Source organism: Nicotiana tabacum, chromosome 11 (assembly GCF_000715075.1).
Source record: "Nicotiana tabacum cultivar K326 chromosome 11, ASM71507v2, whole genome shotgun sequence".
NCBI classification, from domain to species: Eukaryota; Viridiplantae; Streptophyta; class Magnoliopsida; order Solanales; family Solanaceae; genus Nicotiana; species Nicotiana tabacum.
The window spans coordinates 22,755,227-22,772,293 of NC_134090.1; the positions used below are offsets into that span (position 1 = coordinate 22,755,227).

Genomic DNA, 17,067 nt, shown 5'->3' on the forward strand with positions numbered 1-17,067 from the left:
TGCTCATAACGTGTTCTAAAATAATATAAATAGAGAATAAAAACAAGAGAATTAGAAAGGAAACTTAAAAGAGATCATATTATATCTTCTTCTTCGTCGTGTGTTACAAATAGGTCACAAGAGACTCTAATTACAGAAAAAGAAAAATTCCCATAACAAACTTCAAAACTTAAACTTATTGATATATAACAAGATTACTCCATAAATCTGTAATTGCGGGACATCTGATATGCAAGTAACGTTGTTTCTTACAAGGATCTTAAAAAGGTCCTAGATAGGAAGTGCACTGCACAACCACAAATGTAGCTCCCTAACAACTTTATACAACATGATACAAATAAAACGTAGTAAATAAATCTACTTTCTCAACAAATCAAAGAAGAACGAATTTTGGGAAGATGAGCAAGAATTGGCAGCTCATATTTCGATGGAGTCCACAAGTAGGGCATTGATGTGAGGTTTCAAGACTTTCTCCGGATGAGTGTATCCATCTAGATTGTGTATATAAGTAACCTCAACAATAAGGGCAAGATTGAGAATATGAGATAAAAACTCCGTAGCGACAGGAGTGGGCCTAAGAAGTCCTTCATTAAGATCCTTCCATGCTGCCTCGGCCATTTCTTGAAATTTAGTCATTGCCTCTTTTGTTGATATGCCATAATCTCTTATGCAGTACTCAAATCCTGTTGCAGTTTGCCCCTACTTTTCTCAACCTGGAAAGGTAGATAGATTAGGCGTTAGCTTTTATATTGCCGCAATACTTTATTTTTCCAAATCACATATAATTATAAAAGTTTGTGAGATATAACTCATATCTCGTATGTGGCTGTGTCATCAATAACTCGGCATATTATCTCACTAGCTTCAAGAATTTTAGGGTTCTTTGACAACCACTCAAAATCATGCTCTGTAGCAGACTTTATACCCAAATATGATGTTGTCGCAAGGTAGTAATATGTTGTAGTTGCCAGTGCATTGCTTAGATATTCAGAAACAGGTGGCATATATCCTTCAATAAACCATGTTGACTCGACATTATAATTTCTTACTACTTCTTTCATCTGTGAATATAAAACATAGATGTTCAAGTGTTAAAATTCTGATTCAAGTATGTCAAGTTTCTGATCACTAAAAAACGTACAGAAGGTAACATAAAGAGAGAAATGGATTAAGGAAAAATATATTTCGATAGTTAAGTTGCTCAAACATACTCTTTCTATTGCATGGCGGACAATATATGATCTTCCAGCACTAGACAATTCCTTTTCATAATCCTTGTAAAGATCTAGAATAGCTTTATAACTGATTTTCATGCAATCAGAAAGCCAATCAATTTTGTTAATATCCCATCTGCAGGATGACAAAATTAAGGTGAACTCATGCATTTTGAAAGAACACAACTATAATGAGTAAAAGTTCGTCTTAATCTTTTCACGACGACATTCACTATCGAGGTATATCTGAATAAGTGAATTGATGACGTGCATACCTTTGTATGGCATCTGTGTGTGCCTCAAGTTCTTTAATTGTACCGTAAGCATCAAAGGTGTCATCCACAATCGAAATCACTGATATTATCTTAACGAGCATGACACGAGCTTGAGAGTATTGAGGCTCAAAATAAACTCCTAATGCCCAAAAGTAGCATTCAACTACTCGATTTATAGCATATGGAAGCGTTGTTACGAAATACAAATCTTTCCACCATATGCATCATAACAAATTTACATTAGTTCTTGAGATATGATCAATCAAAAAGGGTCCATCGTTTTTATATATCCCACCTTGATACTTTAGCAAGTTCTTGTTTGTGCAACAATTGGAGCAAGTTGAAATCCAATTTGGCAAATTGAAGTAACACATCATTTTTTGATTGTTCCTTCTCATAGATTGATGAGATGAAGAGTCGGGTCTCGACTCTAGGTACGCCCTTGTGCAAATATTGCTCAAGGGCATGTGTCACTTGCTCCCTTAGTGGAGATTTCAAATGTGGAGCTGCAGATTCAAGATGGATAGTGGAGAAAGCAAGTCCATATTCTAAGATATCATCAGCATGAGTCCTTGCATATGAAGCTTCATACAAATTCAATAACCCTAAGACATCACTAGCGAGAGACTATTTGAATTTGCCATTTTCATCTTGGAATTTGCTGAAAATGTAATGACCCGACCGGTCGTTTTGAGAATTAATACCTTGTTCCCCTATTAATTGCTTTTCCCATATTTGTTTCTGCTATTGTAAGTTGTTGCGAAGATTCGTTTTGAGTGTCGGAATCTTTTGGGACATTTAGTCCCTAAATGAGAGCTGAAGCTTTAGAATTTGGACCGTAGTTGGAATGGTGTAAAGACGGACTCGGAATGGAATTCTGTCAATTCCGTTAGCTCCGTTGGGTGATTTTGGGCTTAGGGGCATATTCAGATTGTGTTTTGGAGGTCATTAGCTTATTTAGGCTTGAAATGCCGAAAGTTGAATTTTTGAAGTTTCCGGATCGATAGTGAGATTTTGATATCGGGGTCGGAATCCGATTCTGAAAGTTGGAATAGTTTCTTAGTGTTGAATGTGACTTGTGTACAAAATTTGAGGTTAATCGGACATGGTTTGGTTGGTTTCGACATCGGTTGTAGAATTCTTGAGATTTCAAGTTCATTAAGCTTGGATTGGAGGATGATTCGTGGTTTTAGCATTGTTTGATATGATTTGAGGGTTCGATTGAGTCTGTATGATGTTTTAGGATTGGTTGGTATGTTTGGTTGAGGTCTCGGGGGCCTCGGGTGAGTTTCGGATACTTAACGGATTGGAATTTGGACTTAGGTAATTTCTGAACTTGCTGAACCTGATGGTTTCGCACATGCAGAGTTTGGACCGCAGGTGCGGCACCGCAGAAGAGTGTTGGTGACCCAGATACGGTCTGAGGCTTGGGGATCAGAGGTCGCAAATGCGGCTCAAGGACCGCAGAAGCGGAACCGCATCTACGAGTAAAAGGACCGCAGGTGCAGTGGACCCCTCGCAGAAGCGGAAATCACTGGGCAAAAAGAGAGAAAACGAGGGTTTGAAATTTATAACTTCTAAAATCGAATTGGAGCTTGGTGGAGGGTAATTTCTGGGGAGATTTTGAAGGAGAAATATTGGGTAATAAATTCTAATTCTAATTTGGTTCTTATACACTAATCTATTTTTATTTTCCTCATTTAATCTAAGAATTTGAGTGGAAGAATGGGTATTTGGGGGAAAATTTCCCCAACCAAGTTTTTGGGTTCTGATCGGGTTTTAGTTGTCAGAATTGAGTGATTTTTGGATGAGTGGTCTCATGAGTGAATGGGTGTTCTAAATTGGTAACTTTTACCCGATTCCGAGATGTGGGCCAGGGGAGGATTTTTGGGTGTTTTTCTATTTTCTTGCCTTAGCTCCGATTTCATTAGCTAAATTAGTTGTTTGTAGTTTTATTTACGTTATGTAATTGATTTGATTAGATTTGGGCCACTTGGAGTTGGACACTCGTGGCAAGAGCGTGATATCTGATTGATTTTTGAGTTGGTTCGAGGTTAGTGGCTTGCCTAACCTTGTGCGGGGGAACTCCCCTTAGGATTTGGTATTGTTATTATATGAATGCTGTGTACGTGAGGTGACGAGTGTGTACATGTGCTAATTGTTAAAAAAACTCTATTTTCATTAAGTAAATATCTATGTTTTTCTTTTAACTGAGCAACATTAGTATATGAAGCCTCCTGTTTAGCTTAGGAAAGCATGCTTATGTGACTTAACCGTCTTATCTGCTTTAACTTCTTACTTGGATTTTTGTGTAACATGTTTAGAGTAGATATTTCCTATTTTCCTATACGAACTTGAATAGAATTGTAAGATTCTTTCTTGAGACTATTGTGTGTTTACTTTGGGATTACGGATCGGTATTCCAGGAGACCCCCCTGCATGTTTGCTTTGGGACTATAAATCAGTATTCTGGGAGATCCCCCTACACATTTATAATTGGGATTATGGGACGATATTCCGGGAGATCCCCCTGTATTGGATATTTAGTTTGGGACTACGGATTGGTATTCTGGGAGATTCCCCTACATATTTACGATTTGGACTACGGGATGATATCTCGGCAGATCCTCTGCACACTTACATTTGGGACTACGGGATGATATCCTGGGAGATTCCCTATTACTATCTCTGTGTACTGAGTTATATTCTTTATGTGATTTTATTCTTTATTGACTGTGAATATTTTAATTATACTGTCATATTTCATACTGTTTTTACCTAGTTTTGTATATATAAATATAAAATCAGTAGGGCCCTGACCTTCCTCGTCACTACTCGACCAAGCTTAGGTTTGGCACTTACTGGGTACCGTTGTGGTGTACTCATGCCCTTTCCTGCACATGTTTTTCGTGTGCAGATCCAGGTTCTACCTCTCGGTCATACTTCCAATGAGGCGAGGCGATCCAGAGACTTCGAGGTATATCTGCCGCGTCCGCAGACCTAGAAGTCCCTTTCTGTTCCTCCTTTAGTTATAGACTTTCTATATTTTTCTTCGTTGTTAGACTTTCTGGAGATTAGATACACTATGTACTTTTGTAGCTTGTGATTTCATGAGATTTCGGGTTTTGGGAGTGTTTTGTGTTCAATTTGAGAGAGTGTTATTGTATATGTCGAGCGACATTTTAAACTCCTTTACAATATTTTCCTATAAATTGTTAGTTTTGCATTTTTATTTCATTTTCGAGGTTTTATTAGGCTTATCTAGTCGTAGAGACTAGGTGCCGTCACGACAGTTCACAGAGGGAGAACTTGGGTCGTGACAAGTTGGTATCAGAGCTCTAAGTTCATAGGAATCATTAATCACAAGCCGATTTATTTTAGTCTCGTAGATCGGTACAGAGATGTCTGTACTTATCTACGAGAAGCTATGTAACTGTTAGTAAAATTCCACTTCATTTGATCTTCTTGTCCTGCGAGATTTTGATATCAAAACTCTAAACCTCTGTCTTCTATTCTCTCACAGATGGTGAGGACACGTGCTACCAGAGATGACTAGACACCTACGCCCCCTACTAGAGCCGCCAGAGGTCGGTGTCGAGGTAGAGGCCGAGGACGCACATGTGGTGTAGCCGGAGCACCTGCGTGAGCTACCGCAGAGGAGCCACCAGCAGCTCCAGCCAGAGCCAGGCACCTGATACGCCTACTGCTACTACTACTCCAGCTCTCCAGGAGACCCTTGCACAGTTCATGAGCATGTACACCACTCTAACTCAGGCAGGGTTGATTCCCCTTGCTGCAGCCACATCCCAGGCTGGGGTAGGAGCATAGACTCCTGCCGCCCGCACCCTCCTGAGTAGCGGGTCCAGGTTGATCAGATCCCAGAGGTTATATCGGTACCTTTTGTAGCCCCAGTTCAGCCCGAGGATAGGGCAGTAGCTTCGGAGGATGAGCAGTAGAGGCTTGAGAGGTTCAAGAAGTACAAGCCTCCTACATTCAGTGGTCTAGCATCAGAGGATGCTTTGGGATTTCTGGAAGAGTGCTACCGTTTCCTCTACACTATGGGTATATCAGGATCGAGTGGGGTTTCTTTCATTGCCTTCCAACTTTAAGGAGAAGCCTATCAGTGGTGGCGTACTTTTGAGTTGGACAGTCTAGCGGCAGCTTCCCTTACATGGACCAAGTTTTTAGATATGTTTTTGAGGGAGTATGTTCCTCGGAGCCTCAGAGACACATGGCGTGCTGAGTTTGAGCATTTGCGCCAGGGTACTATGACTGTTTCAGAGTATGTTATCCGTTTCACTGACTTGGCTAGGCATGCACCAACCTTGATTTCTATAGTTTGTAAGAGAGTTTGCCGGTTTATTGAGGGGATCATTTCCAGCATCACGTCTAGCATGGCCCGGAAGTTGGAGATGGATATTTCTTATCAGCAGGTAGTGAGAATTGATAGGAGAGTAGAGGGCATGCTTGCTCGGGATAGAGAGAAGAGGGAGGCCAAGAGGTCTCGAGAGTCGGGCCATTATTCTAGTGCTCGTGCTCCAGCTGCAGTTCATCATGGTAAGGGTTATATGCATCGCCCCATTCATTCAGCTCTTCCAGCAGCCAGTGATATTCTAGCTCATCCTAGACCTCAGGAGCCTTATTATGCACCTCCAGTATCTAGTGCACCTCCTGCATTGGGTGCTTTTAGTGGTCAGTCTTGGCCCGAGCCATTCACAGTCGCTACGTCCTCCTAGAGCTTGTTTTGAATGTGGTAACACATGCCACATGGTGAGGGATTGCCCCAAACTTGGGAGGGGTGCACCTCTACAGACTTCTCAGCCATAGCGTGCCCCACAGAGTTCTCAGGCTATGGTTACAGCTCCAGTTGCTACCCCACCTGCTCAGCCAGCTAGAGGTGGAGGTCGGGGAGGTAGAGGTCGCCCTAGAGGGGGAGGCCAGGCCAGATACTATGCCCTTCCTGCCCGTACCGAGGTTGTTGCCTCCGATTCTGTCATCACAGGTATTATACTGGTTTGTCACAGAGATACATCAGTTCTATTCGATCCAGGCTCCACTTATTCTTATGTGTCCTCTTATTTTTCCCAGCATTTGGGCCTATCTCGGGACTCTTTGAGTTCCCCTATTTATGTTTCTACTCCTGTGGGAGATTCTCTTATTGTGGACCATATTTATTGGTTGTGTTTGATTGCTCTTAGTGGTTTTGAGAGCAAAATCGATTTATTATTGCTCAGCAAGGTAGATTTTGATGTTATCTTGGGCATGGACTGGTTGTCGCCCCATTATGCTATTCTTTATTATCACACCAAAATCGTGACGCTGGCTATGCCAGGTGTACCGCGAGTAGAGTGGAGGGTTACTTTAGATCACACTCCCAGTAGAGTTATTTCATTCCTTAAGGCTCAGCGAATGTTTGAGAAGTGGTGTGACATGTATCTAGCTTATGTGAGAGATGTCAGTATCGATATCCCTACAGTTGATTCAGTCCTAGTAGTACGGGATTTCCCTAATGTGTTTATAGCTGACCTTCCAGGTATGCCACCCGACAGAGATATTGATTTCGGCATTGATTTGTTACCAGACACTTAGCCCATTTCTATTCCTCCTTATCGTATGGCTCCTCCTAAGTTGAAGGAGTTGAAGGAGCAGTTGCAGGAATTACTTGATAAGGATTTTATTCGGCCCAGTGTATCACCTTGGGGTGTTCTTGTCTTGTTTGTGAAGAAAAAGTATGGTTATATGCGTATGTGCATTGATTATTGCCAGTTGAACAAAGTTACAGTGAAGAACCAGTATCCCTTGCCTCGTATTGATGATCTTTTAATCAGTTGCAGGGTGCTCGAGTGTTTTCTAAGATTGAATTGCGTTCAGGTTAGCACCAGTTGAAGATTCGGGAGTCAGATATCCCGAAGACTGCTTTCAGGACTCGGTATGGTCATTACGAATTCCTTGTTATGTCATTTGGGCTGACCAATGCCCCATCAGCATTTATGCATTTGATGCACAGTGTGTTCCAGCCATATCTTGACTCGTTCGTCATTATCTTTGTTGATGACATCCTGGTATACTCCCGGAGTTGGGAGGATCATGAGCAGCACCTGAGGACAATGCTTCATACTTTGAGAGAAAAGAAATTATATGCAAAGTTCTCGAAATGTGAGTTCTGGTTGGATTCCATGGCATTTTTGGGTCACGTGGTATCGAGTGAAGGGATCAAGGTGGATCTGAAGAAAGTAGAAGCAGTGCAGGGTTATCCCAGACTATCCTCAACTACAGAGATCTGTAGTTTCCTTGGCATGACAGGTTACTACAGTCGATTTGTTGAGGGATTTCCATCAATTGCATCACCTATGACCAGGATGACCCAGAAGGGTGCTCCCTTCAGGTGGACCCTCATTTTCTTGTCCTCAAGGACAAAGTGTTGCATGGTGATGCTAGAGATGTGACCATTGGTGGTGACAGGTTATTGAGTATGCAGGGTCGGGTATGTGTACCAATTGTTGATAGTCTTCGGGAGTTGATTCTAGAGGAGGCCCAGAGTTCGCGGTATTCCATCCATTCGGGTGCCGCAAGTTGTACCAGGATTTAGACAGCACTATTGGCGGAGGTGGATGAAGAAAGAAATAGTTAGGTTCATAGCTCAGTGCCTCAATTGTTAGCAGGTAAATATGAGCACCAGAGACCGGGAGGCTTGCTTCAACAAATAGAGATTCCGGAGTGAAAGTGGGAGCGGATCACCATGGACTTCGTAGTTGGACTCCCACAGACTTTGAGAAAGTTCGATGCCATTTGGGTGATTGTGGATCGGCTGACCAAGTCCTCACACTTCATTCCTGTGTGTACTACCTATTTTTCAGAGCGGTTGACTGAGATTTATATCCGGGAGATTGTTCGTCTGCATGGTATTCCATTTTCTATCATTTCAGATAGAGGTACTCAGTTCACATCACGGTTCTGGAGGGTCGTACAACATGAGTTGGGTACTCGGGTAGAGTTGAGCACTTCATTTCATCCCCAGACGGATGGACAGTCCGAGCTCACTATTCAGATTCTTGAAGATATGCTCTGCACGTGTGTGATGGAGTTTGGAGGTTCTTGGGATCAATTCTTGCCACTGGCGGAGTTTGCCTACAACAACAGTTATCTGTCCAGCATTCAGATGGCACCGTATGAGGCTTTGTATGGTAGGCGGTGTAGATCTTCGGTGGGTTGGTTCGAGACGGGCGAGGCTAGATTATTGGGCACAGACTTGGTTTAGGACTCTTTGGAGAAGATTAAGGTGATTCAGGATAGACTCCGCATAGCCCAGTCCAGACAGAAGAGTTATGCGGACCAAAAGGTTCGCGATGTTTTATTTATGGTTGGAGAGCGTGTTTTTCTTCGGGTTTCGCCTATGAAGGGCGTTATGTGATTTGTAAAGAAGGGCAAGTTGAGCCTTTGAGGTGTTGTAGTATGTCAGAGAGGTTGCTTATTAGCTGGCCTTACCTCCCAGTTTGGCAGGAGTTCATCTGGTATTTCATGTTTCGATGCTACGGAGATATTACGGTGATCCGTCGCACGTGTTGGATTTTAGTTCAGTCTAGTTGGACATGGATATATCTTATGTTGAGGAGCCAGTGGTGATATTGGACATGCAGGTTCAAAAGCTGAGGTCAAAGAACATTATATCAGTGAAGGTTCAGTGGTGGGGCCAGCCGATCTAGGAGGCGACTTGGGAGACCAAGCAGGATATGTGCAGCCGTTACCCTCATCTTTTCACCACTTCAGGTATGTCTCTATACTCGTTCGAGGATGAATGAATGTTTTAAGAGGGGGAGGATGTAACGATCCGACTGGTCGTTTTGAGAATTAACGCTCTATTCCCCTATTAACTAATTTTCCCGTATTTATTTATGCTATTGTGAGTTGCCAGGAAGATTCGTTTTGAGTTTCAGAGTGTTTTGGGACATTTAGTCCCTAAATGAGAGCTTAAGATTTAGAATTTGGATCGTAGTTGGAACGGTATAAAGACAGCCTCAGAATGAAATTCCGTCGATTCTGTTAGCTCTGTTGGATGATTTTGGGCTTAGTGGCGTGTTCGGATTGTGTTTTGGAGGTGCATAGCTTATTTAGGCTTGAAATGCCGAAAGTTAATTTTTTTAAATTTCCGGATCGATAGTGAGATTTTGATATCGGGGTCGGAATCCGATTCCGAAAATTGGAATAGTTCTGTAGTGTTGAATGTGACTTGTGTACGAAAATTGAGGTCAATCGGACATGTTTTGGTTGGTTTTGGCGTCGGTTGTAGAATTCTTGAGATTTCAAGTTCATTAGGCTTGGATTGGAGGATGCGGCGCCGTAGAAGCGTGAGTAAACAACAGAATCTTGAGATTGGCGTACTCACGTTACTCCCTGAGGCTTGGGGATTAGAGGTCACAGATGCAGCTCAAGGATCGCAGAAGCGGAACCGCATCTGCGAGTAAAAGGGTGCAGGTGCAGAATCTGGTCGTTTAATGAAATTTCACAGGTGCGGGGTAGGAGCCGCAGAAGCGGGACCACAGGTGCAGTGGACCCCTAGCATAAGCGAAAATCGATGGGCAGAAAGAGAGAAATCGAGGGTTTGAAATTCATAACTTCTGAAATCGAATTGGAGCTCGATGGAGGGCGATTTATGGGGAGATTTTGTCACGGCCCCAAATGCCCGGTCGTGATGGCGCCTATCATATTACTAGGTTAGCCAACCCAAACCATTAACCACAATAAATTTCTTTTACGAAACCATTTTCTAGCACTGATTAAATATAAAAATTCTCATATGAAATGTATAAAACAACTGAAATGTGCGGAAACATTAAAGAAAATAGGCCAACACAGCCCAACTATCTAGTGTCACGAGTCTAGAGCCTCTTAATAAACAAAATTCGACTGTCTAATACATGACAAGTCTAAAATGTAGAAAAGAACAAGATAGGAAGGAGGAAAGCAGGGCTGCGGACGCCGTGCAACTACCTTGCAATCTCCGATAAGCTCTGAAAATGCTGGGAACCCTCACTCTGTCGCTCGGGTACCTGGATCTACACACAAGGTGCATGGAGTAACGTGAGTACGCCAACTCAGTAAGTAACTAAAGTAAATAAGGTCTGAAAGCAGTGACGAGCAGTTAAAAATTCATATAAAAGAGTAAATAACAGAATATCAAGTCAAACTCCACAGTTTCAAAACCAGTTTCTTCATAAAGCTTCAGTTTCAATTGAAATACTTGAAATCATTTATTTGGCAGTTTTCAAGATAGGCTTATTATAAAAGAAGAGTGAAATCAGCAAAAATGTAATAAATGGGCCCCTCGGGCAAGGTATCACTCATAATTATAGCCTTTCGGGAAAGCCTCCCAGTCACTCGTGACTCATCTCTCGTCACACAGTACTCACACTCAGCACTCATGCTCAATATTATCTCAAAATAGTAATAATCATAATAACCGCTGCAGCGTGCAGCCCGATCCACAGTTTATAGTCGACTATGCTCACTGGAGGTGTACAGAATCTGGAGGGGCTCCTACAGCCCAAGCGTCATATCGCTGCGACACGCATCCCGATCCAATATATATATCGCTGCGGCGTGCAGCCCGATCCATAATATATACATATAATATTGCTGCAGCGTGCAACCCAATCCATAATATTTATAATCCTCACCATTAGGTCCTCAACCCTTCTTAGTTATTAACCTCACAGCCACTCGGGCATAATATTAGGATTCAGGGAACTCAGTCCAAATAGTTCTCACATTTACAATGGTTACTTACCTCAAACCGGATGAACTACTACTTCGCAACACCTTTGCCTCTCGCCTCGGCCTCAACTCGCGCCGAATCTACCCAAAATCAGAATCATAACATTAGAATATGCTAAGGGATCGAAGCCCAAGCAAATATAATCAAATTATACCAAAAATTCTGAAATTGGTCCAACCCGACCCCGGTCTCAAGTCTCGAAATTCGATAAAAATCACAACAACGGAATCCTTACCCCCCCCCCCACGAGTTCATACATATCAAGAATATCAAAATCGGAGTCCAAATGACCCCTCAAATTTCCATTTTAAGGTCTCTAAATCTCAAGCCCTAATTACCCATTATTGCACTGATCTCTCCAAATTCTCACCACTAATTAGACCTTTAATCACATATAAATGAGTTATGAAGTCAAGAATATTACCTCCAAATGATTCCCCTTTGGTTTTCTCAAAAATCTCTCTCAAAAGCTTCAATCCCGTTCAAGAATGGTGAAAAAATGGAGAAGGGTCGCGGATTGGGCTATTAAAACACTGCCCAGCCTAATTTACTCAATCGCGATTGTGGAAAACCTATCACGATCACGGAGCACAAAATCGGAGTCCAAATGACCCCTCAAATTTTTATTTTAAGGTCTCTAAATCTCAAGCTCCAAATTCTCACCACTAATTAGACCTTTAATCACATATAAACGAGTTATGAAGTCAAGAATATTACCTCCAAATGATTCCCCTTTGGTTTCCTCAAAAATCTCTCTCAAAAGCTTCAATCCCGTTCAAGAATGGTGGAAAAATGGAGAAGGGTCGCGGATTGGGCTATTAAAACACTGCCCAGCTTTTTAATTTACTCAATCACGATCACGGATAACCCATCGCGATCGTGAAGCACAAACTCCGCTGGTCCAAAATTTCACTCTACGCGATCGCGTATATACCCACGCGAATGCGATGCTCAGAGTCTTACACCTACGCGATCGTGAATGAGCTCACGCAATCGCGATACACAGAAACCTACACTCATGCAATCGCAGCCCTATCTACGCGAACGCAAAGAATAACTTGGATGCCCCCTGAGACAGCTCTACGCGATCGCGAACCTCCTCACGCGATCGCGATGAAGAAAAACCTGCAACAGAACTGAAGCTAAAATCTGCAACTTTTTAAAATGCAATTTGATCCGTTTAACTACCCAAAACTCACCTGAGGCCCTCAGGACCTCAACCAAACATGCCAACATACCTCATAACATTATTCAAACTTATTCCAACCTTCGGAACGCTCACAACAACATCAAAACACCAAAATCACATCGGATTCAAGCATAAGAATTCCAAACACTTCAAAATTCCGCTTTCAATCAAAACGTCTATTAAACCTCGTTCGAATAACTTGAAATTTTTCACACACGTCACAAATGACACAAAGGACCTATTCCAACTTCTGGAATTCCATTCCGACCCCCATATCAAAATCTCACCTATCAACCGGAAAACGCCAAAAATTCCAATTTCACCAATTCAAGCCTAAATCTACTCTGAACCCCCAAAACACATTCCGATCACTCTCCTAAGTCCCAAATCACCTCCCAAAGCTATCCGAACCATTGGAACTCACATCCGAGTCCTTTAACACATACGTCTACATTCGATTGACTTTTCCAACTTAAGCTTACTCAAAAGAGACTAAGTGTCTCAAACCTTACCAAAATCTCTCTGAACCCGAACCAATAAACCCAATAACATATAATACAACTGAACAAAGCAATAAGAAGCAGAAATGGGTAAAACAGAGCGGTAACTCATGAAACGACCGGCTGAGTCGTTATAGATTTTGAAGGAGAAAGATTGTGTAATGAATTCTAACTCTAATTTGGTTCTTATACACTAATCTATTGTTATTTTCCTCATTTAATCTAAGAATTTGAGTGGAAGAATGAGATTTGGGGGAAAAGTTCTCCAACCAAGATTTTGGGTTTTGATCGAATTTTAGTTGTCGGAATTAAGTGATTTTTGGACAAGTGGTCTCGTAAATGAATGGGTGTTCTAAATTGATAACTTTTACCCAATTCTGAGACGTGGGCTCGGGGAGGATTTTTGGGTGTTTTTCTATTTTCTTGCCTTAGCTCCGATTTCATTAGCTAAATTAGTTATTTGTAGTTTTATTTACGTTATGTAATTGATTTGATTAGATTTGGGCCACTCGGAGTTGGATACTCGTGGCAAGAGCGTGATAGAAAAAGGATTGATTTTTGAGCTGGTTCGAGGTAAGTGGTCTGCCTAACCTTGTGTGGGGGAACTCCCCTTAGGATTTGGTACTGTTGTTATATGAATGTTGTGTACGTGAGGTGACGAGTGCATACATGTGCTAATTGTTGAAAAAATCCCGTTTTCATTAAATAAATATCTATGTTTTTCTTTTAAATGAGCAACACTAGTATATGAAGCCTTTTGTTTAGCTTAAGAAAGCATGCTTATGTGACTTAACTGTCTTACCTGCTTTAACTGCTTACTTGGATTTTTGTGTAGCATGTTTAGAGTAGAGAATTCTTGTTTTCCTGATACGAACTTGAATAGAATTGTTTCTTGAGACTATTGTGTGTTTACTTTTGGACTACGGGCTGTATTCCGGGAGATCCCTCTGCATGTTTACTTTGGGACTACGGATCGGTCTTCCGGGAGATCCCCCTGCACATTTATAATTGGGACTACAGGACAATATCCCGGGAGATCTCCCTGTACTGGATATTTACTTTGGGACTACGGATCGGTATTCCAGGAGATTCCCTACATATTTACAATTTGGACTATGGGACAATATCCCGGGATATCCTCTGCACACTTACGTTTGGGACGGGACGATATCCTAGGAGATCCCCTGTTACTATCTCTGTGTAATGAGTTATATTCTTTATGTGATTTTATTCTTTATCGACTATGAGTATTTTAATTATACTGTCACATTTCATATTGTTTTTACCTATATATATATATATAAAAACTAGTAGCGCCCTAACATTCATCATCACTACTCGACCGAGGTTAGGCTTGACACTTAGTGGGTACCGTTGTAGTGTACTCATGCCCTTTCCTGCACATGTTTTTCGTGTGCAGATCCAGGTTCTATCTCTCAGCCATACTTCCAGTGAGGGTGATCCAGAGACTTTGAGGTATATCTGTCGGGTCCGCATACCTAGAAGTCCCTCTCTGTTCCTTCTTTAGTTATAGACTTCCTATATTTTTCTTTGTTGTTAGACTTTCTGGAGATTAGATACACTATGTACTTCTGTAGCTTGTAATTTCATGAGATTTCGGGTTTTGGGAGTGTTTTTTCAGTTTGAGAGAGTGTTATTGTATATGCCGAGCGACATTTTAAACTCCTTTACAATATTTTCCTGTAAATTGTTAGTTTCGCATTTTTATTTTATTTTCGAGGTTTTATTAGGCTTACCTAGTCGTAGAGACTAGGTGCCATCATGATAGTTCATGGAGAGAAAACTTGGGTCGTGACAGAAAATTTCAGGTATTTCAAGAAAGAAAGCTCAAGATTAATTAAAGTTCTTGCAATAAATGGATAATAATTTTAACAACAATTTTAAAGGTGTGCTTCATGATGAACTTATACCAGGAGAGATGTTGAAACCATGTTGCCTGAGCAATCGAAATTGAAGTGGAAAAGTGCACAAATCGTCGCAGTTTGAGTTTTGGTTATAAATTTGATCCAAAATCTCATCAATTTCTTTTTCAAAGTGGTAGGAGATGCCAAGATGTTCTATAATGTCAATCAAATTCAATGTATCAGCCAATTTCATTCCAGTTGCTAACAGCATATTCCTCGTTTGTTCATTCAATGCTTCAATCTCTTTAGCATACTTTTCTGCAACCTATATATAATGTATTTTAAAGAACAGAAAAATAAACGTTCAAAATACATTATCCAATAAGCACAAAGACGACAATGGCTCTGTATGTAAGAAGAAAAGATAATTAGTAAGTACCTGATTATCAATGGAGAAAGAAAGGAACTGATGGCCCCAAAGACTAGGAGAGAAGTCGGCGACGGGGCGAACAATCTCTTCTTCTTCCTCAATCTTCACAAGGTTATTGCCAACTGCAGCCGAAGCCATTGCTAATTAATTTATAAGAGAATTTTCGGTGCTTCAGAAGAAATAAACTCTAGGATATATGAAAGAGTGATGAGTGAGAGACGATGACTCAAATGGAAGAGAAGGCATAAGTATTTATAATTATTTCTTCAGTTGTCTTACTTGACCAAATACCAGATAGTACCCAGCAGTAGTACTCAGCAGCCTTTTGATTTCTTCCTTGGCGTCTCAGTAATGTAAGTTTAAAACAACAATTAATAGCCAGTTTGGCCAAACTTTTTCAAACTAGAAAGTAAAGAAAAAAGTATTTTTTTTTTCAAAGTTGATGTATTTGACCAAGATTTAGGAAAAAATTGCTTTTGAATAAAATAAAGCATTTTTGAGAAAAAAAATATACTTAGAAATACTTTTTAAAGCATGGTCAAACACTAATACAGCTGCTCAAAAGTACTTTTCAAATTAATTAGCCAAATACACACTGTTTCTCACCAAAAGTACTTCTAAAAAAAGTACGTTTGAAAAAAAATATTTCTCAAAATAAATTAATTTTAGAAGTTTGGTCAAACAGTCTGGCTTATTGTCACACTTCGATAATGGGTTGGTAACACTTCCATTTTGTTGGAATTAATATTCTTTTGTAGTGAATCGATGGTGGATAGACCTTTTTGGTAGGTGTAATTGGCTAATAATGGAATATACGGGTATAATATAAAACATAAGTTTAGTTCATAATATATTAAACTTGGAGAAACTTTTATTTATAATTTTAACACTTTCTTAAAGGACTTTGGATGAAGAGATATTGGAGAACACCATTGTGATATCGTTTTTTCTTGGGATTAGTTATTTCGAGATTATTATCGCACATTAAATGTCATATAACTAGTGTAATTGATATTGCTTATATCGGAACCGAAAATTTCAAATATGAAATTTAAATAATCCCACATTTTTGTCACGAGATTATTATCTTTTATCCCACAAACCAAGGTGGTGAATAGAAGCATAAGGTCAAAGTTCTCAATTCGACCTACTTAGGTATAAAAATGGTAAGGAAAATTACAGCAAAATATCTTATTTTCTGACTTATTATCTGTATCTCAAAATTTCAATATCGTGTATTTTCCTGCAAGTTTTTCCTTTTGTTTAACTGTCCCACAAGCTTTTCTCCTTCTGTTATTAGAGAATTTTCTCAGTTTTTTTCTATGGAAGAGAAGATAGATGAATTTAAGCATTTTAATACTTTATTAGTTGGGGCCAAATTATCAGTGAACCATATTCTTTGGTAAAAATAGCACGGTATAACCAGTTTTCGGACTGGTCATTCAAAAATAGCCAGCGTTTACCAAGTCAATAAAAAATAGCCATTATTTTGTTGTAACAGAGACCGGTCCAGCATAATATACTGGAGTTCGGTGCACCTGTGTATGAACTCCAGCATATTATGCTGGACCGGTATACTTTGCTGACTCCAGTATAATATACTGGAGACTGGAGCACCGGTGCTCCAAACTCCAGTATATTATACTGGACAATTATACTTGCTGGAACTCCAGTATATTATGCTGGAGTTCTAGTGTACTTATGCTGGAACTCCATCATATTATGCTGGAGTTCCAGCATACTTATCCTGGAACTCCAGTATAATATGCTGGATTTCAAGTATACTTATACTGGAACTTCAGCATCATATACTGACGTATTT

General features: G+C 40.5%; 1 protein-coding gene across 2 annotated transcripts; it reads right to left on the reverse strand.

Annotated features, from left to right (window-relative positions):
- Positions 1-559: 559 nt before the first annotated feature.
- LOC107770416 (putative 5-epi-aristolochene synthase 4) lies at positions 560-15,453 on the reverse strand. Of its 2 annotated transcripts, XM_075224917.1 has the most exons (5): positions 15,255-15,453; positions 10,478-10,542; positions 1,212-1,350; positions 810-1,061; positions 560-713 (listed from the first exon to the last, which is right to left on the reverse strand). In XM_075224917.1, exons 1-4 carry the CDS (start codon positions 15,381-15,383, stop codon positions 810-812), a joined length of 585 nt encoding a protein of 194 aa, XP_075081018.1. In that variant the 5' UTR covers positions 15,384-15,453; the 3' UTR covers positions 560-713. The 2 variants fall into 2 exon arrangements, with proteins under 2 accessions (XP_075081018.1, XP_075081017.1); XM_075224916.1 differs by having other exon boundaries at positions 560-1,061.
- Between the last annotated feature and the right edge of the window lie 1,614 nt (positions 15,454-17,067).

Excerpts from the sequence above, each read along its gene's own strand:
- LOC107770416 (XM_075224917.1), bottom strand. The coding sequence starts at position 15,383 with ATGGCTTCGGCTGCAGTTGGCAATAACCTTGTGAAGATTGAGGAAGAA. Across the intron at positions 10,543-15,254 it reads CTTTCTCCATTGATAATCAG|ATCCAGGTACCCGAGCGACA; the intron begins GTACTTACTAAT and ends CCTTGTGTGTAG. Across the intron at positions 1,351-10,477 it reads AGCTTATCGGAGATTGCAAG|ATGGGATATTAACAAAATTG; the intron begins GTAGTTGCACGG and ends GTCATCCTGCAG.